Source organism: Calonectris borealis, chromosome 6, assembly GCF_964195595.1.
Source record: "Calonectris borealis chromosome 6, bCalBor7.hap1.2, whole genome shotgun sequence".
Lineage (NCBI taxonomy): Eukaryota > Metazoa > Chordata > Aves > Procellariiformes > Procellariidae > Calonectris > Calonectris borealis.
In genome coordinates this window covers 13,631,532-13,657,768 of record NC_134317.1, presented here as the reverse complement: position 1 = coordinate 13,657,768, position 26,237 = coordinate 13,631,532, and the positions used below count along the sequence as shown (strand labels likewise).

General features: G+C 43.4%; 1 protein-coding gene across 8 annotated transcripts in view; it reads right to left on the bottom strand.

Moving 5' to 3' along the window:
- CLASP1 (cytoplasmic linker associated protein 1) overlaps positions 1-26,237 on the bottom strand; it is a 189,310-nt gene that overhangs the window by 152,758 nt on the left and 10,315 nt on the right. For 6 of the 8 annotated variants that reach the window (XM_075152887.1, XM_075152882.1, XM_075152883.1 and 3 more), the window contains exons 2-3: positions 23,475-23,742; positions 16,316-16,790 (exon numbers count right to left, since the gene is read on the bottom strand). In XM_075152887.1, the coding sequence (XP_075008988.1) occupies positions 16,316-16,510 (195 nt within the window). In that variant the 5' untranslated portion in view covers positions 16,511-16,790; positions 23,475-23,742. The remainder of the gene's footprint in view (positions 1-16,315; positions 16,791-23,474; positions 23,743-26,237) is intronic. The other 2 variants (XM_075152879.1, XM_075152880.1) reach the window with 1 other exon arrangement.

Genomic DNA, 26,237 nt, shown 5'->3' with positions numbered 1-26,237 from the left:
TGGAGGTGACAACACTGCACACCAGGCTCTTGTACTCAGTCACATCACAGCAGGCCGAGGAAGCTCCAAACCAGCCTGGTAAGCGAAACCTTCAGGCTGCCAGAGCTGTGGTGGGCAGAGCAACAGGAATGTGCCCCATTACAGCAGCCGAGTTACCTAATGCAACTGCTGGTGAAGCAAACGGGAGAAGAAGGAAGAACAACTCCACATGAAGCAGAAGACAACGAGAAAGAACCTCTCTACTACTCTTTCAGCAAATTCTCTTATATCTTCAGGGCACTTTCTTTTCCTTTCAGAGGACAGAAGGGAGGCAGGGTACACTGCAAGTACCCAGCACCACTTTCTATCCAAGTCCCACAAGGTCCAATTTCTGTAGCTCCAGAAATATCGAGTGGGAAAGAAAACTTACAAAGTCAAGTCAAAGGAAGCAGGAGAGAGGCGTAGTCGTAACTCCTGTCTAGCCTTGGTGGTTTTTGGTTTGTGTGGTTTTTTGGTGGGTTTTGGGGGGGGGTTTTGTGTGTGTTGTGTTTTGTTTTTTGTGTTTTTTGTTTTTTTTTTTTTTTTATTAGAAACCTCCTGCTAGCACAGTTTGGAGAACTTTGTATATGAGAGCAAAGGACTGTTCTGGCTACCAGCAAGAATCAGAACAAGCTCCTGCTTGTAAAGGGAGGAAGGACATCAGGCAGGAACCTAGCTCCTATGGGCTTGTGGCACCTGCCTGCCGCAGGAACACATGGCCAACAGGACCAGCACGACTGAAACAGGGACGCAGCTCAGCAGGGCTCAGCAGGGCCTACCCTCAGCACAGCCACGAGGTAAGAGCTGTCCGGTAGGAAAGCCATTCTCCCACTCCTCTTTGGGAAGCTCCATTCAATGTGCTGCGAGCTGAACTTCCAGACCTGCTCCGCGCTTCACTGGCAGCCCAGTGACTAGTTCAGGGGCCAAAGAGTACTAAAATTCACTAGCCCATTGCCAAACTTTCCCTGTAGGATTGCCTTGCTACTTTATCCGTGAACTAGGAACTAAATACAACCTCTGCCTTAATGCCTGGTGACTAAAGAACATAGCATCAATATTTAAAGCAATCCAATTCCCTTGACAGAAAGCAACACATTTGTGCCAAGTTTATTGTTCAAGCAGGTAAAAACAGCATGGTTCAATGATGGGTTTAGCCATTTTGTTGGTCTGAAAAGTAATTCCAGATCCTTTTGCATGAAAAGAGCTAAAGAATTTAAAAATTTGTATTAACCTCATCCTTCCAAAATAATTTTGTTTGCTTTTGGTTCAGCATCAAAGACTTTCAGGATATGTGTATCATTAACTATGCCAATCAGAAGAGCAGTGAATCTCCAAACCAACTATTTACAGTACATGTAGGGAAAAACATGCATTAAATATTTCTAAATCAGATCTTGCAAGATCAGGGGAGAAGCTGGGGCTTCCTCCTAACAAGCAGGACTTCCAGGGAGTTTTATACACAGATTAGTTCTGGCAAAGGCTTTAGACATTGGGCGTCGAATAGCATTATCTGCATTGACAGAGTCCATTAAATGCTCCAACCCAAATATTCCAGACAAATACAGCCCCTACTGAAAGAAGACACCACACAAGGCATGGGCCATTACCACAGTCCAAGACCCACCAGGCCTGGAAAACTACATAAAGACTAACATGTGAGGCTCAACTGTCCACGGTGCAGACAGATCACTTATTGCTCATTACTAACGAAAGAGCATCAAAAAAATAGGAGATCTAAAGCTTCCCTGGAACAGAACACTTATCTCCCCCTGACTCTCCTCTTGCAGACTTCTGGTGCATGTGAACAAACTTTCTTTCAGCAGAAAGTTGAAGCTTGCTGCATTAAGGAGAAAATTAGCCGTGCAAGTCAAATGAAGAGCGTATGCTTCTATTCAAGTTTCCTTTTAATCTTTTGATGCCAGATAAAAGGAAAAATAAGATCCATCTCACAGGTATGCAACTGTTCCCAAAATGAGCACTGAACAGCCGAGATTCAAAACAGACAGGCACAAAGATGAAAACAATATCCATATGCAGCTTAAGCATGTCACCCACAAACACTGAACCAGTCAGCAAGAAAGAGAAGATGATCTCGTGGCAAAGGACCTCTCTCAGCCTTACCTGGGTTCAATCCCTATCTCCCTCCCTGCCAAGCTTCAGCCCTCAATTCAAAGGAACAGGATGCACCTCAAGTTCTTGCAAGAATCTGGACCTCTTGCAGGTCCTGGGACAACCAAGTATCTGCTGATAGGCTCTTCCAAACACCTCATTCTCAGCTCTTCTATTCGCTACACAACAGTAACCCTTTCAAATACGATGACACAACCCCCCTGACTGATCACCCAGCGTTCTGCACCAGGACACCCCTTCGTGACTGAAGCCTTAATTTCAAATCACAATCCAGCTTGTAATGTTGGTTAGTCAGCTGCTCTCCTCAGAGACATTTATGCCTGTAAAGATTCTATTCAAGTCAAATGAGATTCTAAATTTCCTCCAAAATAACCAAGAGCAGAACACAGGATGTCAAAACAAGCATTGTCTGGAAGCAGAGGGAACATCCTTCTCACACCACTGATCTGGGAAGGGCAAAGGAAACAGCAAGGACAAGAGAAGAAAAAAACTGATTGAAAACAGTGCTGTCTATCATCAAGCCACATTATTTTAAAGAACACAGCCAGCAAAGACCGTGATCTCTTTACCTTACATTATTTGCACCAGTAACAGATTTTTAGAGGCAGAAGGGGCTTATTAGGTCAGTTAATCTGACATCCCATGTAATACAGTTCATGAAATCCCAACCAGTTCCTCCTGCACTTAAACCAATTATTTTCCATGAATAAAGCGTTTCTTCTGGAACAGCGTTAGGGCTTAATCTGATTTAAGATCTTCAAATTGAATAAAGGGAGAAGATCAGAACTAAGAATTCTGACCAACAATTTATTTTTTGTTACAGATACAAACATTGCATACACCACAGTAAAATGCAGAAAGACATAAGCATTTTTCTGATCTGCCAAAAAAGGACCTTTCCACCCCAAGATTCACATGCAATAGTTTTCAAGCTTTTGAAATGTACAGGCACCTACATACTTTCTAGTAAGGATGTGGATCTTTAGAGAGCAAATGTAAGCCCATAGGCAACAGCCTCACTTCCTTCAAGTTATCTTTTATAGCTCCCTAAACAATAATCCGAGTTCCATGTGACCCAGAGATCACAGGTGGGAAACTGGTGCGCTCCAGCCAGACTGCAAACAACCAGAGAGGACCTTGCCACATCAATTCCTGTGGCAGTACAAAAAACAGTAAGAGCCCAAGAATTTTTTTTTTTCCATCTCGTATTTTCTAAAAGCTTTATACAAAACAGCATATTTCAAAGATGCCACATTCACACAAAGCCACAGTAACTGTCACGGAAGCCAAAATTTGATATAAATGCATATTTAATTGACTATAAAAAAAACTATCATGTTAAGATAACCAATGTGTTTTTACTTTAAAACCACCAAAATTATCACAAGGAAATACAGATTCAAGAGCTTCAAATAGAGGGAGTGGGAAAATCATAAATTTCAATCACATACTCTGACTTCTGTAACAAAAGAGAAAACAAGATTAGTTACCCCCCTGATTACCCATTATTAAAGGTTCGCCTCAAAGGAATGTCTCCTAGCAAAAAATTTCCCTAAGAAACAATTCAAATATAAATTATCCTTATTAACATACACACAAGTAACACAGGCATAGATATTATTACAAGCATTTCAAGAGTTAAAACTAAAAAAATAAGACAGATCTTTCCCACATTCACTATGGTGTTTATTCAAAATTACATCCCATCTCTGGAGAGCCTGCACATGGGCATGCTTTAAGCAACATATTGCGTCAATTTGAGTTCTTCTGACTTTAACAGCAGCACGATCTGGCTGCTAATTAAGTACCAGATGTCCCAACCCTACCACACCTTTCCTGATTAAAAAAGGCAGCTTTTAGAGTATTTTTGTTTTAGCTGCTGCTCAGCCAAGTTTGGCTGCAGAGCCGTTTTCGTCACTTATCAGAACTGCTGCTCTCACCTATCACAAGTGCCTTTCTGATCCCCAGAAAGAAACCCCCAATATCACATTTCATTCCATCCTCTCAGCTTGAAGATACCAGTCACCTATAACTGCTGCTAGCCGTAAAGTAAACAGAAGGAAGATAAACAGGCTCGAGTCATCTCCTTGACCCCCCAGAAGTTTTTCCTGGCTCACCTCCCACCCTGATGAACATCATCTCATCAAAGCCCTGCCCTCAGCCTCTTCTCTTTGCCTGTGCTTACCTCACCCCAATTAAAAAAGGCACACTAGAACCTGTCCTCCTGCTCTGTTCCTCTCAGACTACCACATGACAGTCACCACTAGACATCTCCCCACAGGGAAAGCAGAGTCTATCCCACCCTCATCCTTCCCCGTAGCCCCATCTTTCCTCAGATCAGCAGCTCCCTTCTCCCCCAAGCTCCTGGCTCATGCACACCTGCTCAGATTCCCCAGAGGGCTTTAACCAGGCCTTCTGAGCTGCCAGCGTTACCCTGTCTGCGCAACAACTAGCTCTTTGAGACATGGCCACTTGCACAGCTCCCCACCCTTTTTCAGTAAATGTCTCATACATCCAAAGCACAGCCTTTGCTCAGCAGTGCCCGAGAGCTGCAACTGCACCAAATGAGCCCCTTTGGCTGGGAGCATGAAAACAGCAGGACCACCCCAGCCACCCCTTCGTGCCTAATGCAACAGAATTATATTGATGTAGGACCAACGATCTTGGGATCATAAAACGCACTCCTGCAAAACAATTGTGATAAATTTGGATTCTAGTTAGAAAACACGTAACACATGGAAGTCTGGAGTACCCGCACGGAGTATCTAGTACATACTCCAGCAATTCATCCACCTCTCCTCTCTAAATCAACTTTCCCTTCATCTCATTTCCCTCCTTTATGCTAGCTGAAAGGACTGGGGAACCCATGAGACCCACATGACCTAGATGACTTCACTACTACGTCATGAGAAACCTGCTTTCCATAGATGAAAAAAATCAGCAAGCCACCCTGACACAGCCTTTCACATGACTTAGTTTTTTAACAGAGCTACCACCTAGAAAAGTAACCAACTCTTGTTCATGTTTGTCTAGCTACAGCACACTCTTCTGCTACAATTCCCATGCACTAATTCCTCCTGAAAACGGCCACCAGAAAACTCTTTGAAAGATGCCTGTAAGAGAGCCATCAATTACCATCAGCCCCAGATACCCCAGAGAAAGGTAAACAGCTGAGAAAAGGCCATGTTAGTACCTAACACTCAATTAAGACCTCTCCCTGCCTAGGAACTTGAAGGATACTTTTCAAGTTTATTATATTAAGCCTCTAACCTTGCAGTATTTCATGCAGATCTAAAATCCCATTTGTCCTAAACAGCTAAAAGTTCTCACATAAATCTCAGTAGCTCACCTTTCTGCTATTATACATCCTTTCCCTTCCGGCTTTCCCAAATGTTCCAGCTCTGCCCCATTTATATCACTACTGCAGTAGAGGGAATTGTCTTACCCTGGTACCTTGGCTAGGATGACCCTTTTCAGACCCCCATCCCCCTCTAGCAGTTCTGCACATTGAAGTTTTCATCTCTCTACCTTCAAAGTACTGTCATTTGGCCTGAGATCCTGCTCCTGCCTTCCCATTCATCTGTAGTGCCAGCTCCCATCACCCCACCTCTAGGTGCAAGTTTTCAAACACTTTTCTCCACACATGCCCTCCTGCTTGGGAAAAGCTTCTCATTAATTGTAAGCTAGCTTACTAGAACAGGAAATTCCAGAAGGAAACAGATGAAATTGCATGGAGAGAATGGAACCCGAGCAACACAAAGAAGCAGAGCTCTTTAAAGGCAACAAGAAAGCTCAGATCTTGACAGGGACTGGAGCTGGTGGAGTCTTTCACAAGCAGACTTATGCACATAACTCATTCACAGTCCAACAACATTATACAGGTAACAACTTTCCAAAGACCTAAAGGGACAGAAGGTAGAAGAGGCAGACAGTAGACTACCAGGAAAGCCACCTGTGCAGGCCTGGAAGAAAAGCTTTAGCCAAACAGACAAAAGAAAAACAAATATTCCCATCTGCAAGAGCAGGTACCTCCTAAAACCTGTGCGCAGTTTCAGCTTTCCATACTACACCCAATCATTGTGAGAGAAATTCCTGTTGGAGGTCAAGCAGTTCAGCCATGCACATAACAGCACATCAGTGGCACCTTTCATTCCTCAGGATACAACACTGCAGTGCTCCTCTGAATGCCTCAGAGTTAAACAAGGTACACAACTATTTCTCCAGGGTCTCAATTTAAAAAGCTAGGAGTGTACCCCAGCATCTGCCCAAGGATCATTCTCTCCACAGCACTCTCATTAAACAGGTAAGAGCATGCACAGACCCATTGTCTATTGAGTATTGGTTTAAGTAAGTTGGTGCAACAGGAACGACTCCATCAGCTATGAGCAAACAGGATTCCCTCCAAAACTCAAGTACATCTTTTTATTCCAATGTGAAAGCTAAAGCTGTCTGTATTTATAAAGCTATTACAGAAATTGGGTTCTTAACAGGTCTGGCTCCATCAGACAACTTTGGTGATGGGCATACATCAGTAAAAGCCTGTAACATTCAGCTTTAAACAGAACTGAACAAGTGGCACCCCCTTTATTTAAACTCCCAATAGTGACACATGAAGTCCTCCTAAACTGTTAAAAGCATTTGTTCCACATCACTGCATAAGCAGTGATGCCTCCATTTGCGGTAAGATTTCCAATTAGACCCAACTTGGTATTGTCACTTGGTATTAGTCAAGTGGAGAGTCATGACAATACAAGGCAAAAATACTGTCTTTTAATGGAATATAGTTCTAACAGACACACAAAGAACTAAGACAATTAGCAGAAAGAGCTGATTTCTAACATACAATTCACAGTAAATGCAGATATTAATCAAACAATATAACTTCAAAACACACTGCGTAGAAGCAACTTTAGGTTTTCCATTTGCTATTATCAGGTTCTTAACCACCAGCTGACTGGCATCAACACTCTTACCCCAGCAAGGTGGTAACACCACAGTTAACCTCGCAATGCTTCCGCATCCCAAAAGAGATCCTGCCAGCCTTCACACCTGTGTGCACGTCCTGCCCGTACGAGCAGAGCCAGCCACAAGAAGGATATGGCAGGATGGGGCTCTACTACCTAATTTTTCATTGTTTCCACAAACTAAACTTCTCTCCAGAAAGCTACTTTTGGAGATGAAAAAGCATTACTAGGCATGAAAATTTTCTTTCTCACACTTAACACAGGGCCCAATCCTACACATTCTTTCCTCTGGCTAAACTCCCAGCCACACTATAAAAAATTATCTTGCTTTCCACGCTCTGATAACTGGGACTCTTTGCTCTGGTTCTTGAATACTCAAATGTTGCTTTGTTTCAAGGTTTCATATTTGGCACAAAAGCAACACCAAATGAGGAATATAGCAGTTTTTTATCTAGTTAAAAAGAGATCTGATCTAGGAAGAAAGTAATGAACAATTTGTGGGAGGTAATGTTTACTTGGAGAAAATCAGAGACTACGTGTCTCCACTGTGTTCCACACCTTCCCTCCTGCATTTAATGCTATGGCGACAGAGCAGACAAGACATGGGATACAAATCCATGAGGTAGCTTTATACAAACTCACACATATCACAGTCCGGCCATCAGAAACCTGGAGCTTTGAGCGAGCCAAGCAGCAGGACAAATCTGACTGCGCTGAGCCTCAACTAGATTTTCACTGGTACCTTGGGTGGCTCATCTTAGAGTCAGCTTGCATATCTAAGACAAACCTAAACTGCTACGCTGTCATCACTGCTATCCCAAAAGCATTTATGTGGGAGTTGATTCATATAGGCGCTTCTGACATTGGGATACTTACCACTTATGTGCTAAGAAATTTTGTTAGAAAACAAATAAGAAGCAAGTTTTGACTGTAAACAATGATATGGTAGATGGAATTAGATGAGCCCAAGGGCCCTTGCAACTTGAATTACCCTGTGATCCTACAAGCTGATCCTACTGCCATACAGGAAATCTTACCTTTCAGTCTCAAAATGCAACTGCTGCAAAAGGAGGGCTGCCAGAGCCAGAATCACATACCTGAAACAAAAAGTATCCGCGCACCAGACCTGGGCTGGTCCTCCAAAAATTAACATAGATGCACTTAATGCTAAGAACACACTGGAAGGTTAAAAAAAAAACCACCATCGTATTTTTATTACTATATCTCAGGTATTTTTCAGTCTTATTCTTTAAGGAAGAGATCGTTAAATTGTTCGTCTATCATTCATATATTCTTCCCTCTCCCCATAACTCAGGAATTCTTTAACCAGTTTTAACAAGCGTCAACCTAACATGGTAGAGAAAATAGAGATCCCAAAGATATTATGCTCTTACAAATACAGTGACCAAGCAAAAGAGGTTCCATTAAAAGACAGACTTCACCATGAGGAAAACCACAGCATTAGATACCAGCAAATCTACATAGGAAAGGCCAAAGGAAATGAGGCTTCATAAAACTTCTCTGCTTACAAAATGACTTCATTAAAACTAGACAAAGTCAGAGGCAACTAGACCCCACTGCCAGTGGGACTGTCAGCGGGTGATTTTTCATGCTGAAGTTCAAAGTGTGAGACAAGAACAGCTTTCAAGATGACTTCAAGGAATATCCCACAAAGACATAGAAGAGTGTGCATACTTTTAGCCAAGAAGCTAACAGACTGGTGTTGGTGGGGGGACCCTGGGGGCTGATGAATATTTCTTTCAGCTTCAAGAGGACAACAGAACTCCACCAAGCCATTTAGAGACTAGCAAAAAATCAAGATGCCTGTAAACCCAGCACTGCCACGAACCTCCAGTTCAGGCAACGATCCTCAGGCAGGAGTCACCATGTCAGGGAAAATTAGGATTCTCCCCTACTCGCCCTGCTACCTACTAAAAACAAGGAGAGCTGGATCACACAATGCATATAAGCAACTGCTAATTCTAATCCAGAGGTAACAGGCACATGATCCTCAGGCACAGCATGAACAGTCTCTGTAAGTCACTTCAGGATTTCTGAGGACCAAAATCAGTAAATTTTTAAAAATATTTGTGTTTATTCAAAGTGTTAAGAGCAGTTTCAGGCACAGTATCATACATGTTCTACCATACAGACAAAGGACTGGAATGAACTTTCCCTATCTCTGTGCATAATCCTGTTATTCTATATTGTATATAAACTATTCAAAATCATCACAAGATCTATCCTAAAGCCAAATAGATGTCTTGTCCTTATCTATTCCTCTCCAAGAGTTTTCCAATGTTCTTGCTGCAGGCAACTTTCATCTCACATCCAGCCTAAATTTACTCACAGCCAGTTTATACCCGTTCGTTCCTGTGCTAACCTTGCCCTTTAGATCTAATAGTTCTTTCCCCTCCCTGATGTTCACCCTGCTGATGTATTTATAGACAGTAGTCGTATTCCCTCTCAGCCTTCATACTGTAAACTAAACAAGCCAAACTTTTAGTCTCCTCTGGTTAGGCAGGCTTTCCAATCCCCTAAACCACACTAGCCCTTCCCTGCACCTGTTCCAGCTTGAATTCCTTGCTTGCAGACAGGCAACTAGAACTGTATAACACATGCCACAGAAGGGCCCAACAAGGCGCTATACAATAGCATTAGTACGCCCTTATCCCCACAGAAATAAATCCCCAATAATCTGCCTTTTCCACCACTGCATCAGCTGTGACCCTCAGCCTGCAGTCAAGTAATACACCCAAGGTTTCCCAAGAGCTAGCAAACTGTGTTAGACCTCTGAATAAACCCTAGTGACAAGCACTGAAGTGCTGCAACTGAAACACTACACCAGCATTAAAGGAATAGCTTTATCCTCTCAATTTAGTAACCACAATGGTTCAGTCTGTGTGTCAACCAGACTCTCAGTCCCAGATGAGAGCCTGTTTGGCCTTGCCAATGCCAAGGCGGCCACACTACCAAGCACCCAAGAGAAAACGGCTCAAAAAAAGAGCCATAAACAACGCTCTTGCCCTGAGCCAGTCCCAGCACTAAAATCCTATGGGAATGTAATATAACTTCGGTCAGAAAGCAAAATAAGGGGCTCAAATCTCTACAAGCCAGAAGGATATGCAAGAGAGACATTTACTTTGTACCCCATTTTTCTACCCATCTCTCACCATCCACTACCAGCCACCGAGAGATGGGATACCAAGTTAGAGGGACCTTGCGTGTGCCACTATGGAAACAAACTTCTGTCCTATTTATTTCAACATTGGGTCTCCGCTCTTCACACTCCCTTGGGATCCTGTAGGTTCTCACTATTTATACTTGATTTTGTAATATCTTGGTAAACAACTGAAAGATACTGTTGTCTGGTACACTCAGGCTCACAAACTTTGTTTGTTTTATGCAACCAGTAGCACATCCATATTGTATATAAAACAACCAGAAAGTATTACTGCTCCACTACAGTTCTTCCCACCCCAGCTGGAAAAGGACAACCCTTCCTGCTACAACCAGTCATTATTACTTTTTAAGTGTTAAGAAAAAGCCACAGGAAAACTCTAAATGCTGACTTGCTACAGCAGTTAATTTTTCTCCTGTCCTGAATACGAAGGACTGAAGCTAGTATTAGATTTGATCTAGCCCAGCTGCTACAAATCTCTTATTCTGCACTGCACCCTCTATGGCACTCCCCATACTGCTGATACCAAATAGGTAAGAGCTGCACCATAATCCTATCAAATTACCACACAGAATAGTAAGTGTTGGAAAGGCAGGCCCAGCTAGTACAGCCAGAAAAAAAACCTGACTGATCAGCTGGACTGGGAATTAACATCAATTCCTACAGGAAACTGGGTATCCCAGAGCCAAAACTCTGCTCTTTCGTAAGTTTAAGGCACGAAAACCCACCTATTAGGAGTATGCCAACACAGGAGCCTAAAAACCAAGGACTGGGCATACTCTGCAAATGTAGTTCAAGCCCTTCCTGAGATAGCTCTTCTCCCCACAAGAGGAGTCGTCAGAAGCAGTTTTTGCCAAGGTACCTTTTGCAATATGGGCATATGCAAGGAATAGGCTCTACTCACAAGTCCAGATCTCAAGATCCCTCTTCCTCCATAGTCCATTTCTCATATCTTTTGGGCATCAAAAATAATTTAATTCATTTTTATTAGCAATTACAGCTTCATGGTAAAGAGATTTTCAGGGACGAAACTGCTAAATGAATGTACGTATTACTGATCTTCATGTACCCTCAGCATCCCAAAACTCACTAGCTAACAACAGCTGCCTGGAAACCCTTTACAAGTCTCTTTTTTCCTTCCCCAGCTGGTGAAGTCTTTTCTTCCCTGTGCATTAAATACTCAACAAAACACACTTACCAAATTATCATATCAACCCATAACCATGCATGATAATTATTTCTTAAATTGGGGTTTCTTCCACCAAATTTCAAACAAAACAAAACATGGTATAGCGAACAAACGTATGCTTACAGTGAACAACCATTCATCAGCTTAAGTAACTCTAATGGATGCCACTTTAAACTGAGCCTGCACCATCTGTTCTACCCCACAATTAGCAAAGCCAAAAAAAATTATTCAATACACAGTTTAAGAAAGCCAGCTAATTTATGTATGTAAGTTTTATTCCTCTTCAGCTCAGTGAAGCATGCTCTTGTAATGCTTGATATTCAGAAACAGATCAGAATGGAAGGCTGCTTTCTCTAATACTATTAGGAGTTTTGTCAGGGGAAATAAAATTTCCCTGCAATATTTCACCATATTAAAAATGTCTCTGTAACATCTCATTATACGTTTTATTTTAAAGAGCGTGATGTCTCTAAGTAACAAAATCAACTACGAGCTAAACAAATCAAATCTGAAGTCCTGCACGCATGCACACAAATGAAGCTCAGGACACAGACCTGCACAGCTCTCACCCTGACAGACTGGGTCTACCAGCACAGCGTTGCTTGTTCAGCCAGGAGGCTTCTGCAAGTGGAAGTTTCCTCAGCCACCGGGGTCTGGTAACCATGTCAGCTCCTAACTCCCCTGTCGTAGGCAAAGCCCAGTCCTGCGAGCAGCTGGGCACAGAGCCTCACGCAGATCAAGCTGCACTGGGGCAAAGGGATCATCCCATGCAAGGGTGAGATACTCTCCTTGGCAAGCATAGCCTGTGCAGCGAGAGTAGTGCAGCGCCAAAAAATCATTACTTGCCAAAGTGCAGGAAAAAAAACAAAAAGTTTCATCCAGTTCCTTACTGCAAACCCCCATCCACTTACAGTTCAAACTGGCCTGTCCTACCACTCTGCAACTTGAGAAAACATAGAGTAGAACCTCTCTTCAATCTGATGGACCCTGACCTGCTTGAAGGCTCTGTCACCACCAAATCTTCAAGCCGAACTCACTCTTGGGTGTTGCTATAGCAATACCAAGGACACCTCCAAACCTCCGGTCCAACAGCACAGACCACACATCACAGGGAAGAGAAAGGTGCAAGAGACCTCATCCCCATTGCTAGTTGGGGGCAACGGTACAATACTCTCCTGTTATGGAGAAGCAGGCAAGAGAAGGTCATTGCCAAACACCCTCAGTTCACCTCTAGGAATACCAGGCTGGTATAAAACTACTTTAAGATCCTGGACACATTCCTTTACACTACACCTCAAAATGAAACATCAATGGCACATCATAGTCTGGGTACTGAGAAGGGCACATAGGCCACAGATGAGTCAGGAGATCCTGCCTACTTAACAGCAGCGTTACCAAATACTGCCACAAGCAAAGTGAGATTGTTCACTAAGGAATCATTTCAGTTCTCTCCCTTTGCTATAGGATTATGAAGCTGAGAGGACATGCTGAAGCCCCTGACACCGCTGTGTTGTTTTGCTGCACGTCTCAAGATGGACAGCTCAATGCAGGCCTTAGTTATTGTTCAGGAATTCAAAGCTCTGCAAAATAACTCTTTTTTGCTTAGCGGGGAGCAAACGGTGTCCAGCAGAACCACTAACCTGAAACAGCACAGACCAAGCAAACAAAGCATGTGAAGAAACAGCAGAGGCAGGATTCCTCTTTGATCTGCAACATCCTGCAATACTTTCTCCAGCCCAACCTCGCTAGTATACCCCACAACTCCTAGTGCCCACGCAAACATAGGCTGTCTGCTCTAAGTAACTGAACTCCAGAGAAGAGCTCTCAAAGAGAAATCATCTTTTCATTCTGCACCATTCTTCTGTCTTCCACCTACATATAGGTACTGCTGGGAAAACACAGGGCAGGCAATGCGTACTGGGTGCAGTTCAAGCGCACTCCTAGCAAGCATAGATATGCAAATGGCGTTGCACTGGACCTCAGTGCCTTGCTTCATATAACAACCCTCATGTTTCTTTGACTTGAAAGGCATCCTAAACTATCCGAATGCCTTCTGCACCTAAGGCAGCTGCCTGTTACAAAGCAGGGATCAGTGACCAGGTCACAAGGCCATTTGTTAGAAGAGTTTCAAGAGTGCTGAGTGCTATCAGAAGTGTGTTACGTCTCACTCTTTCACACATGATGCTTTTACAGACTTGGACAGCACCAAGGAAAGACAAGCACCTCTTCCCCCTGCATCATTGCTATTTTGCTGCATCACTTGAAAGAGAAGATTGCACTGTCTCCAGTCTCAGTGCTGAGGTCAAGGACTTCACAAAATGTGTCAGGTTAAAATAGAAACAACATTAAAAAAGCACCAAAGCCTAAAAATGTCAATGATGGTCATGACTTACATAGCTCAAACTTGTATGCCAATGAGGGAGACAGCTTGAGCCCTCCCTGTAAAGGCATAGTAATTTCATCATCAGTTGAGGCTCCTTTTAATCCAAACTGAACTGGATGCCTCAGAGATGTCACTTCTCTTTGATTCGCTGATGTTTCCTCAGTGATAATATATAAGCACAAGTGTTTAGTTAGAAGAGACCTAGACAGGCAGGAGCCATGAATCAACTGGATGCTCTCCCAAGACAATGGGTCTGTTATCCAAACCCAGCCTAATTCTGAGAGCACACACCTTACCACTGAAGTGTTAGGAAATTTCAGATCATGCAGATGATCTCAATCTTTGTTTTAAGCTGATACTTTTTCAAATGAAGGAAGTGAGGTGAGCAGAGAAACAGACTGCACATATAATGACTTTTTCAACCGTGACCAAACAACTGCAGTTTAGCTCTCCAGATGGCTATTCTAGGGCAGTGATGCTTGGCCTTTCACTCTCAGGGCTGTTACACTAATCCATGAACTGGATCAGATGACACCAGCTACCCTGTTCTCCCTCACACCAGACAGAGCTGAGCTTCCAAACCCCCACCCCACAGGCAGTCAAGAAGAAAGGCGACAATAATGCAGATGCAGGCATTAAAACAAAAGGAAGAGATTGGCATATGATGATGCGCTAAGCCTTGGCTGAATAATGAAGCAGACCTCACTACATCACTAACCTCCAGGTAGCCAGCTTGCCCCACTCAAAAGTTTCACATCCTCTATTATATTCATTCACTGAGAAAACACCCTCCAGACATCCGAGACATGTCTCTGTTATGCTTACTAAAACTTATTAAACACAGCAAATGCTATCTATAGAACACGCACATTAACGAACAGCCAGCTCAGCAGCATGAGTTCTGGAACAGAGTCACTGCAATACAGAAGTGCCACCGGTTTTTTACTGGAGAATGAATACCACAGTGAACATTGTAAGTATGTAGTTCAACAGACAAAAGACTGGGAAGGGGGGTGGAGGAGAGAGAGAACAAGTTATCCTAAAAGCAATTCTGCAAACTAAGTGTGATGCTGGAATTGCAAAGTACTGCATAGTTCTGTGATCAACATCACTTCATAAAATCCATTGCAAACAGCACATTTCGTAACAACTTCAAGTTTACCATGCTTGGGTTACCTTTCCACTGAGAATCATGGAAGTCTGTAAGAGAAAGTCAGTTAGCAAGAAAAGGGGGAGTAAGAACACGCAAGACTTTCAGAAAATTATGTGTACACCGCTTGTTCATGGCAGCAAACTAAGATTTCTTCATGTGCTCTGCCAGAATGGATCGTCTATTGCGACTGTATTGGCTTTGGTGGTTTGTTGGTTGGGTGTTTTTTTTTTTTTTTCATTCTTACATGCCAAACAGCTTCTACCACAGCTGCTTGTTGACAAAAATGAAGAGGAAAAAAGTGCAGCTGTGCAGAACACATTGACCAATACACTGCAATCTCACAATGACTTCTCAATCAAAATTTCTGTTAAAAATAGTTTAGATTAATCTGAGGATGTTGAGCTCCAGAGCACTTGCAACCCATGTGGCTAGTCTCTCCTTCACTTCTACAGGAAAGAACTCCAGTACAACTCTCAGTTAATTATCTTGAGGCTCAGCTCTGCAACAACTTTAACTCTCAGATTTTTCTGGACTTATCAGAAAGGAACACAGTCTCCTACTACATCCGATACAAGAGTTTAAGTACTCTACTAGACTTGTCAGAGTGCCTTGTGAAGGGACCAGGACAGGAGTTTTCCAAGCCACAGCTGAGAACCCCTCTCCACTCCCACAATACATGGGAACAGTAGGACTTCCTCACTAAGACCTGTAGGGAGACACAGCAACATGACAGGGATAACAAGGCAGTGGAGTTTCATGTCCTACCAACTCACTGCAACAGTGTCAAGTTCAACAGAACATACATAGACACACACCCCCTTTCCTGAGCTAAGTGCAGTACATCAATTGTACTTAAGTTGCCCACAGAAAATAGGAAAAAAAAGTCTAGCAAGATTTAACAACAGTGAAAAATACTGCTGTTTATATATGCTTTTTATAGTTTTATAAACTTTTTTAAAATGGCAGGATATCATCAACATTGCTAACTACTGGGATGACCAAAGCATGCCACCAGCTATTAAGGTACACAAAGAAACCAGGATATCACGAAGTATGAACATGAAATGTAAATCCATTTATTAAAACCCCATTTACTGAATTCTTACTGCCTTGAGCGCTCAATATCGTATCAGCTATCAACTACCAAGAAATGGGTCAAGAATGGTTGATTCTGCAGAATTACCAGCTTATAGAACAGTATATGAGAAAGTCTACCATACAAAACTTTCACTTAGATCAAGTAGCACTTGACATTGAAACTTCTGACTGTAATCACATTCCATCTGACAAGCCTTACCTTATAATTGCTGGAATTTACCCAAGAAGTGGCCAGTCCATCAACCATTTTATCCAGCATAGTCTGATCATGTTCAAGATCAGCTGACTTCTGTTTATCTGAGAAGTAATCTATCAATTCCTGGCCAACCTGAAGTCTCTTTCCAACATCCTTTTGCAGCACCTGCGCTAAGCAGTACTCCATACTGGGCTCCATAGTGTCTTAGAAATACAGCACCAGCAAGAAACCTAGAGGGCAGTAGGTCCGAAAAATCCCTCTATAAACATACGCAGGAGGTCGCCTCTTTGTTCAATGAAGGTTACTGAGGGTCTGGGTTTCAAAGATGCAATTCTGAGAATGGCAACAATGCACCATGTGTGTGTGAACAGCAGCTGGCAGGATATTAAAAGTCCAATTTAAATAACTAGTAATAGACGAAGCAACGAGCTGTGCTGTACTGTTGAGTCTGCAATAATTCCCAATTCAGCAGTCCATTCTGAAAGAAATGAAAAAGAACAGTATTATAGGTTAAATTAAGACTGGAGCAAAAAAAGATCGAAAGCATGTCACAAAATAGGTTATTCATATACAGCTGCAAAGCTGTGATAAGCTGGATACGAGCAGCATTGTTCTATTTTAAGGAATCAGACAAGGTAGGTCAGGACAAAAACCTTCGGTTATTCTTTACAACAGCAGTTACCCATCAGTTCCCTAGAAGTTTTAGTGACAGACAGTAAATCTGGGGCTTAAGTAACAGCTGATTACTAATCAATATTATTGCAACTACCACCATCACCATCCACCCACAAAGACAGAGACAAAATCCTTAAGCAGGTCACCAGGAAAACGCATCTGCTTTAAGAAGTGAAAGCAGGAAGAGGTCTGGATCCTGTTTTGACTGTTGGCCTTCAGCAATCAATGCCATCAGCTGGCTGGCAAGATACAGCACTAACACTGGGCTCCAGGAATGCAAAACGAGCAGTTTGCAAAAATTAGGTGCTCAAGCTGTTTCCAGGCTGAATCCTGTTATATCCCAGCTACACGTGCCCAGAAAACAGCACTGGCCTAGAGCAATAGTTTAAACACAGATCAATCAACAAGTGCCTGTGGTGTCCTAAGAACCAAAGCCATACACAAGAAAGGCCAGACTAAACTTTGCTGCCACTCAGAAGCACAGCATGAGCTGTGAAGCAAGCTTTTGGCTTATGTGTTTAAAAAAAAAAAAAGGCTATATGTCTGGGGTTGGTTATGTTCCTCAACCCTAGAAACTCTCTTGTCCAAGGACTTCATTAGGGACCCAGCTGCAGCTTTTTTGTCCCTCCATCTGCAGCCAAACAAATCCCTCCAGGCAGCCAGGGAACAGATCCCCAGCCTGTCTTCCACCCTCCCACAGACCCAGGCTCCCAGCATCACTGTACTGCTTCCTGAAGCACTCCCTCGTCACAGGTTAGCTCTTTTAGAAACGGGTGATAAAAATCCAGAGTGTCTTTTTGTTTCCTGCCTAATAATATCTAGAAATCTGCCCTACTTTTTCCGCCAGCATGAGGAAAGCAGGTCAAGCTCAGAGCAAGGGAAGAGGCTGAGGAGCAGACACCTGGTTCAATAAACAACTGGAAGGAAGCTGGAGGCACAAGTTCACTAATTAGAAGCACTGGGCCAGCAAACCTAAATACCTTCTGTTTAAACAAATAAGGCCTTCACAAAAGTCTTAATAAAACAAAGTGGATCTGACAGCAGATGGGATGCACACAAGAACGCTAGCCTGGAAACGAAAGCACACCTCGCACAGCAGATTCATTATCTCACCTCCATCCTCCTTGGCCAGACTTACAAACTGCCACATCCTACCAATACCAAACACAGCATCTAGAGGCAGCACAGAGGCTTGTGGTCTTGAGCTTCCCTAACCCCCCAAGTGTTGCCAGACATGTCCCAGCTGCCCACGCTGGCCGCACTGCTTATTCATCAGGCAGGAGGAGCCACCAGAGAGCAGGTCCCTCTGTTCCAGGCAGGCAGTTCAAACCCCCGCTGGCTGACAGCGATCAAAACTGGTTCTGTACATCCAGGGACTCACCTCAGCCAGCTGCCCGGCAAATCAGCCAGAAGGGATTGTGTGTGCCTGTAGACTAAACTCCCTCCTCACCAGCAAAACCTCACCCTCCAGAACAGCAAGGAAGCATTAGCTCAACACACAGCACCTAGGGCTTTAAGTTAGTGCCATGACAGCTTACTGCTTGTGACCACTACCCCAACCTGAACTGTCTAAAGAACATACCAAAGTCACCATTTTGCTTCAAGTCACTTCAAGAGTGACTTCAAATTCTAAAATTGTCAACACTCCCCCAATCAATACTCTTAGAGCAACACCTTTTTTCTTTCAAAAAGAGACAATGGTTCCAAACTAGAGGAAAGCCATGCCTTTTCCTATTGCTGAAGCTACAGTTTCTCACTTGTTCATTTTAGCACCAACTCTGAAAGCAGTGCTCTGAGCTTCCCCATCCTCAACCAAAATGGTTCACGAATGGCTCCAACTACCCACGGCAGCACAGGAAGAAAAAACACGGCCGCTTCAAGCAATCATAAAAGCGCAGCAGAAGTCTTCCTCTGAGTCTCCCTGTCTGTACCTTTGAATATTGGCCCCTGCCCTGCCCTCTAGCATGGGCTGGTCTTGTGCCTTGCTGCAAGCGCTCCAGTTACGCGAGACAGTATTACACACAGGAGTCTCCAAGCACCGAACAGAAGGTTTTTCAGACAGTAGGGCAGCGTTTCACTGGATATCTCACTACAGAGAGCTACTGGAGAAGGGGCAGGTAAGTGATATTTAGCAGCTACCATGTGCTAGCTGAAACCTTTCAAGTTAGCTGTGGTGTTTGTTTCTGGACTCCAGAAGCTGCACATATGTTCAGAAGGGGACTCTTCTGTTAAACTGGATAGAACATGGTGAAGAAAGTCCCCTAACTACTTTTAAAATGGAAATGTGGAACTTGCTTAAACTTGAAAATTCAGATTACAGCAGGGTGTGAATGACTGTTAGTTACCACAGAATAGCCATTTTTTATTAACTTCACACATAGACAAGTCCCAACACATCCAAGAAACCATTAGCTGGCCATACTGCCATGAGAAAGGAACATTCAAAGTTTCAAGTCTTTCTTCTATGTGGTTTCCATTTAAGAGTTCGTAAGTCTCTGCCTATAAGCACAGAAACAATCTTTTAAGCAAACTAATATAAACAAATTCCTCTCCGAGTTCCTCATTTTTTAAACATGTGAAGGCATAGAATAAAAATTATGGGGCACTAGAAGAGCAGATTTGTGTCAATCTTGAGGATTGTAGTCTAAAGAAGATCCACTGTACATTATGGCACCACCCTCAAACGCATACAGGGGAGAAGAGCCAGAAACACCTTTGAATCCTGGGGGAAACAGTAATAGTAAGCCAAGAGGAAAGGCCCAAGCTGGCTTGCATCTACCAACCAACAGGTGTTTAAGTTGCACTTTTTTAAAGTTTTTTAAAAAAAAAAAGCTTTTCCACACATGTTAGGAAGTCTGTTGACTCCCCCTCTTCCTCACCAGAGGAAGTGGAAAAAATACCACCTGAGAAAACCAAGATCCAAGCTGACAAAAAAATGAACCTCCCAGGCAATGAAGCATATGGCTGCTACATCCCATGAAGTTTGAAATCAGCTGGGCAGATGCTCCCCACATAACAAGCTTTGGAAAACCCAAAGCCATGGTCTCAGCCCCAGTGGTCCACTTCTGTTCCTGCAGAATTTAAATGCCATGGGTTTCAGGTAGCCAATGTTAAAAGATACAAACAATTTAGGACTAGGATTTTGAGTACCACCTCTTCCCACAGAAGCAGAGTCATGCAGAAGTCAAAACTAACAACTCAGTGGCACAGGTCCTGTGTTTGGAGCTCCTCCGAGTTTTGAGGAGGGTTGTGAATATAGGCTCCAAAGCAAGGGTTTTCTCCAGTCCTCCTACCAGGCTTGTGGTTTGCACTCAGGGAGACAGGCTAGGCTACATCTGACATAATGTCAACATGTAGACAAGTTAATCCAAGAGAAAAAACTATTTCCCCACCACCCCAGTGCTGTCACTGCAAAAATACAGTTCCCTCTTTCACTAATAAGCCATCAAAACTATGTGCTTAGTAAAAGCCTCTGCCAGTAACACCTAAATTTTCCATCAAGAGCTATCCAGCAGAAAGCCACTAGAGAGGTTTAAGTTTAATGCCAGTTTGGAGCTCAGAATGATGAATTTAAAGGAGAAAGCTGACAAAGACTGAACAGCCCAAAGTTACTCAGCCTAGATACTACCACCATAAAAGCTGGTACAATTCACAGCAAAGCAACTGGCTCAGCAGGTAAAATAAGTCAATCGAAATAGTAATAAGGAAATACTTGTTACCTAAGATTCTGTGGCAACATTAAACTGGGTACATAAGCCAATGAACTTTTTTCAGTGCTTAGGAGAACCCCACTGACCCCAGACTAAGTGAACCTGCATTATTTGCAATTCTCAGATAAGACTTTATCGTAGGATAACTTCACAGGAAATTTTAAATCTTCCTCTTGCAATGAGGAAGGAAACCTGAAGCATGTAAAGAATGCAACACTACCCTCCTGGGGGCTTCTCTATACTTGGGAGCTCTTCCAACGTAACTATTCGACTTTAAAAATTATGCCCCACTCTCTTCTGCTCTAGTCATCAGGTTGAGTTACCATCTTTGTCATGTTTCACCGCCATCTTCATTTGCCAACAAACCAGTCCACAACCTCACCAGTCAACTGCTCTAACACAGCTAACTCAAGACACAAGCTTGCAGAGAAGACAAAATATTGCTGCCACTCACAATTACTGTAGGCAAGAGCCAGTGCCACTCCATAACCAGGCCTTTCTAGTCACCTTCCTGAAGGCATCTCTGTACCTACTTCCAGCCAGTAAGCTTAACTTGTAAACATGACAACACTTCTTTGGTGTCTTTTTTTTTTTTTGTACGTGGTTAGCTGTAGCCCCACAGTTGTAGTAATAACACAGCAACACAGTTGTACCAACAAGCCTCCTTCTTCACAGGTCTCAGGACCTAACTGCATACAAACTTCAATTCAAAATTAGTTCAAGGTACATTAGACAGACACTTCCTTGAACCTTGACTTTCCACAACAAAGAACTCCTCCTTCAGGAGATCTCCACCCTAGCCAAATGCAGCAATTTTTCAAGTATAAAAGCTACCAGGCATCAAACCTGCAGTAGTTCGCCGCTACTGGAAGGTGGGCAGTGTAAATACTTAACTATTGGGTTTACCAGCTAAGCCCCCTTGGGCAAGAAATTCAGAGCAATTAGAACAGCACCTAGAAATCACATACTGCAAAGACTAAATGGAGATCTCATCAGCAAGGCAGTGTCAAACTGCAGCTCTGCACGAAGGGTGGAAACTCAGCCCTCTGTCCACTTGTTCTCCTCTATTTTTGCTTCAACTGGTACAGCTAGCCCCTGCCCAAAGGGGATTTGATATCAGGCCTTTACAAAGTATGACACTCACTAAGCACTCAATCAAACCTACTCTTCCCTCAATGTGCAAGCAGCAGTGGACAAAGCAGCTGTACTGACAGTCTCTAAGCTCAAAGTATTCTTAGTTGTTCAAACACCCCCCCCCCCCCCGAGAGAATGAGGTGGCAAGTAAAATATCAAGTGTCCTACCTGAAGAAGAAAGCAACCTTTTTCTGGAGCCAAAGGCAGTTTGCAGGAGACACCCACCCAGCAACTGACAGATGGGCTCTCCCTTTTGTTCACCTGCCCCCATAAGCAGGCAATAATGTTTCTTTAGTGCCCGGGAATATTGCACAATCACTGTGATGGTTTTAAATCAGTAATTAGTGTTGCCTTGTAGTTGAGCCTCCCCCTAAAACAAAGATGGTATCTTAGATTTCCAGCCTGACAACTCATCCCTTTCTAATTAGCTGACGGGACAGCCCTGTGCTTATCTCAATGTAGTAAGAGTCTCTGACTGTACTTCATGCAGAGAATCCTTTCACACCCCCTGTACAGTAACTTTAACTGTCTTCAGACAGAGTAGCCACCACACCTCTAGTACTCACCAGAAAAACCTTGCTGATAAGCAAAGCACTGCCCATGTGGATGCAGCTTCCTTGCTGGAAGTGATACTAAGTCTTCAGCAGAGGGTTTCTTCCTCCTCCCACAGCAACGGCGACACTAAGGCAGCATTTGTAAAACTCCCTCTTTTTGTGGGCATTTCACCCTCAGAAGAACCACGTCTGGCTGAAGGCTTGCTACGACTCTGCTAATTAGCTGTTCTTCAAACTTGCTTGGAGTCTATTAAGGGGTTCATGTTTAAAGTACAGACAGTAACCAATCCACACCAGGGCACAACTTCACTGCCATGAGGAAAACTGAGGCAGATTTCTAGAATGAAGATGGCTGCAACATTTCCAGGACTTAATCTAACTAAGGCCTTCTAGCACCCACACAATCCTTCTAGGACAGATGCTAGCTGTGAAAGTTGCACTACCTACCCTGGGTAAGATGAGAGATAAGCTTCAGATAACAGGAATTCTTATGTCTCCGCTAAAGGTTTGCATTGCTGCCTCGGTAACTGAACACCTCCTACAGAGCTACAGATTTCAGCGAGGCATCAATCTTGAAAAAAATCTCCGCAGGAATGAAGCTGCAGCAAATCAAGACGACTTGCAGGTCACCTCAATGTGACCCCAATACCCTACACTAATGGAACCACTTTGCAGAGTGGGAGCAACCCTTCCAAAGTAGGGTAGAAAATTAGATGAGTTTTAACACCCTTTGTTTTCCTAATACAACCCCTGTCTGAAATTAGTTTGGTTTTGTCCTTGGTCTCAGACAAAGTTAAGTCTAGAATGAGCTTTCAAGATCTCCTTCCTTTTTAACAGTTTGAGTGCTGAGATGCAGATCAAAATCTTACAATGTTAGGAGCTGCTCTGTGCGACTCCCTCTTGTAGGCACCTCAGTTCAGGGTTCCAAGGTATCACACTACAAGCAGTTTATTAGGAGCCTACCAGACCACGGGGCGAGGCAGGGGAACTATCCTCATGACACTTTACCCTGTGAATAGTACCTAAGTTTTGGGTTTGTATGTACAAAAATATCCTTTCTGGATCTTCATTCTGGAGATCTAACCTTACCTTAGAGCATGTAGACTCCAGCTCTGACACCCGTGGGACCCTGGCCAGCAAACATACAGGCACTGGCCCTCTATGACCTCCAGCTCTGCTCTGCAAGGTGTCAGAGCCAAGGGTGCACAAGGTCCTCTGAAGGGCTGTGATGATGCATCCCAAAAGAATGGAGGTAGTGTCCAGCCCGCTTCCTACTGCAACTACGAGTGCGGGACAAAACTTTCCAGAGTCTTATTCTAACCCTCTCCTCCACAATCCAGCAGCAATATTGGATCATCTGGAAAAACATGGGAAGAAAAGGAAAAGAAGAGACTTTCACCTGTAGCCTCACATAGGTAAAGTGCTTAGCAAGGTTTGGAAGTAGAACACTACTGAGAGATAGAGCAGGGCAGCCCATCACTTGCCAGATCACTAGCAGGACAAGTGGCTTCACAGTACACATCTGAGGCTTGTAATCTCTATTTGTATTGCAATAGATGAAGTCCCTTAGGCTCAGATCACTAATTTAACCAGTCCTGAAGATGGAAAGCATATCTTAATTTACATCAGTTGAATAAAAACGTGGGAGAATACCAAGAACCTCCTATTTTACAGGCAGGAATAGGGTAGAAATTCAGTGCCTTTTCCAGAGCCACTGCAGCGGCAGTGGGAACTGACGGCAAGATAACACCCTGGGGAAAGAAAAAACCCATACCACCACATGCTGGTACAAGATCAGGATAATCTGGAGTTAAAGAGATCAGTGCGTTTGATATAAATTCCATTGTCAACAAATCCTCCAGGACCTTGTTATCCCTACAGATGTGTAACTGGTTAGTGACATACAAGAAATAGGTAAGTTTTTGTGTACAAGTCCAAGCCAGAACTACCCTGGAAGCAAGTACTTGAGAGACGAGTGCTAGTAGTAAAATGACAGATTGGAATGGAAAATTAATACACAAGATCATACCTTGGGTACAAGCCCTCAAGGGACACTGAGTGTCCAACCAAGCACCTTTCAGTAAGATTTCTTCCCTCTGCAGCCCACATCGTTTTCTCAAAACACAAATGTCTGTTTTAGATAATCTTAAGAAAATGTGCGTGATGTGGGAGTAAAGAGGGGAAAAAACCACTCCATGCAGTCTACACCTCAAATGAGTTCATTGACAGAAGAAACTCAGGCAGGTAAGCAAATACTGCAACCACAGACAAAAGCACCTCCAATTTTAAGATGACTTACATGCATACTTGTGACAACAAATCATGCCAAGATGCTGCTGATACGAAAACCAATCAGACACCCAAAACTGAACAAGGCAGGAATTCTGGTAGGAACCTATAGGCTGGCTAGGGCATGGAACAGCAGCAGTTTCTAAGTCAACAGTTTTGGAAAAAGTTTATCTTCTTGGTCTCTCTTCAGGCCTCCCAGCTAATATCCATCTCTTCCCCCCTGACTGTAAACTCAAACTTGTCTGCATGACAAACAGTGCTCTTTACCTACCCCTATTTTCCAGGGCTGCCAGTCCTCATGGAAAACTGTTGGCCAAGGACAGGAGAATTCGCAGCAGCAGCTGGAGTTCAACCGCTGACAGGGGCCAGCAGAAAGCACCTAACCAGCACCTATGATCAGTTCAGCTCCAGGGAGGGGAAAGAGGGTTACCCTCTGTGCTCAGGCATAAGCAGATTCTATTCAGCCTGGCATTTGCAACTGCACATAAGCGGATGGCTGAAGAAATCCCCCAACAGGCAGCAAGGGATTGCAGGAAGCCACCACTACACTTAAGACAAAACAGTGAGCACAGGACAACAAGGAGCAGAAAGGGGTTTTGTTTGACAATATCATGAGTTGGGCTGAACTCTAGTGGCAGTTAAGAGACTGCTAGGCTAAGAAAACACCTGCAGTGTAACAGGCAGAGAGACATACCTGCAATTCCTCTCTTCTGCTTAGCATCACCTTGAAACACAGGTCAGAATCTGACTCCATTTTGATCAGATCTTTGCCTCAGCAAATCATTGTTGGTTCAATTTGCCTTTCTGAAATATCTTGCAATCTAAAGCATCTACAAGCAAAGTGTAAAGAGATGGCCCCAGCTTAGACCTGAAACACGGGAAACACTGCACTAGGGACTGGCCTGGTTAGGCTGTTTAGCCTATTATTTTGCTGGCGGGGGAAACAAATTAGAGATTTTTAAATCTGCCCACTCGCTTCCAATAAACTATTGATGATGATGCTTTCCTAACAATTAATTTTGCTGCTCCTACTTGGCACACTGTTTCTAGCTGCAGAACAGACATCTCTCTCCTCGCAGAGCCAAACATGCAGAGATTTGATTAAATGACAGAACAGGAAACCAGATAAACTCAAACACTAACCATGAATTGAGATCAAATCTCTTGGAGAGACCTGCAGCCTCTGAGACCACAAAACCCATTTATTGCCCTCCTATAACTTGGACAGTTACAACTCCATCCAATTCGTTTGGGTCTAGCTTTTTTTTGTGCAAGAGCGCTAGTGCTGCCAAAGAGAGGAGAAAGTGATCTCTCGTGTTTATGACAGAGCCAGAGACTAGTTCAGCCAAGGAACTTGCCTGTGTTTAGCTCTTCAGTACCCTGCTGTGCAAAGCTCTTCGCTAGCTCACATCAGGCTTTCAGATAACTTTCAGGACTGATAACAGGTTGGTCCAACAGACAGCATCCAAAACACTGAATGAGCTTTAAAGAAACACGCACTGCAAACTTCAACCCTACATAGGTTGATGAAAATGAAGAAACTGAGCAAAGAGCAACATGAAG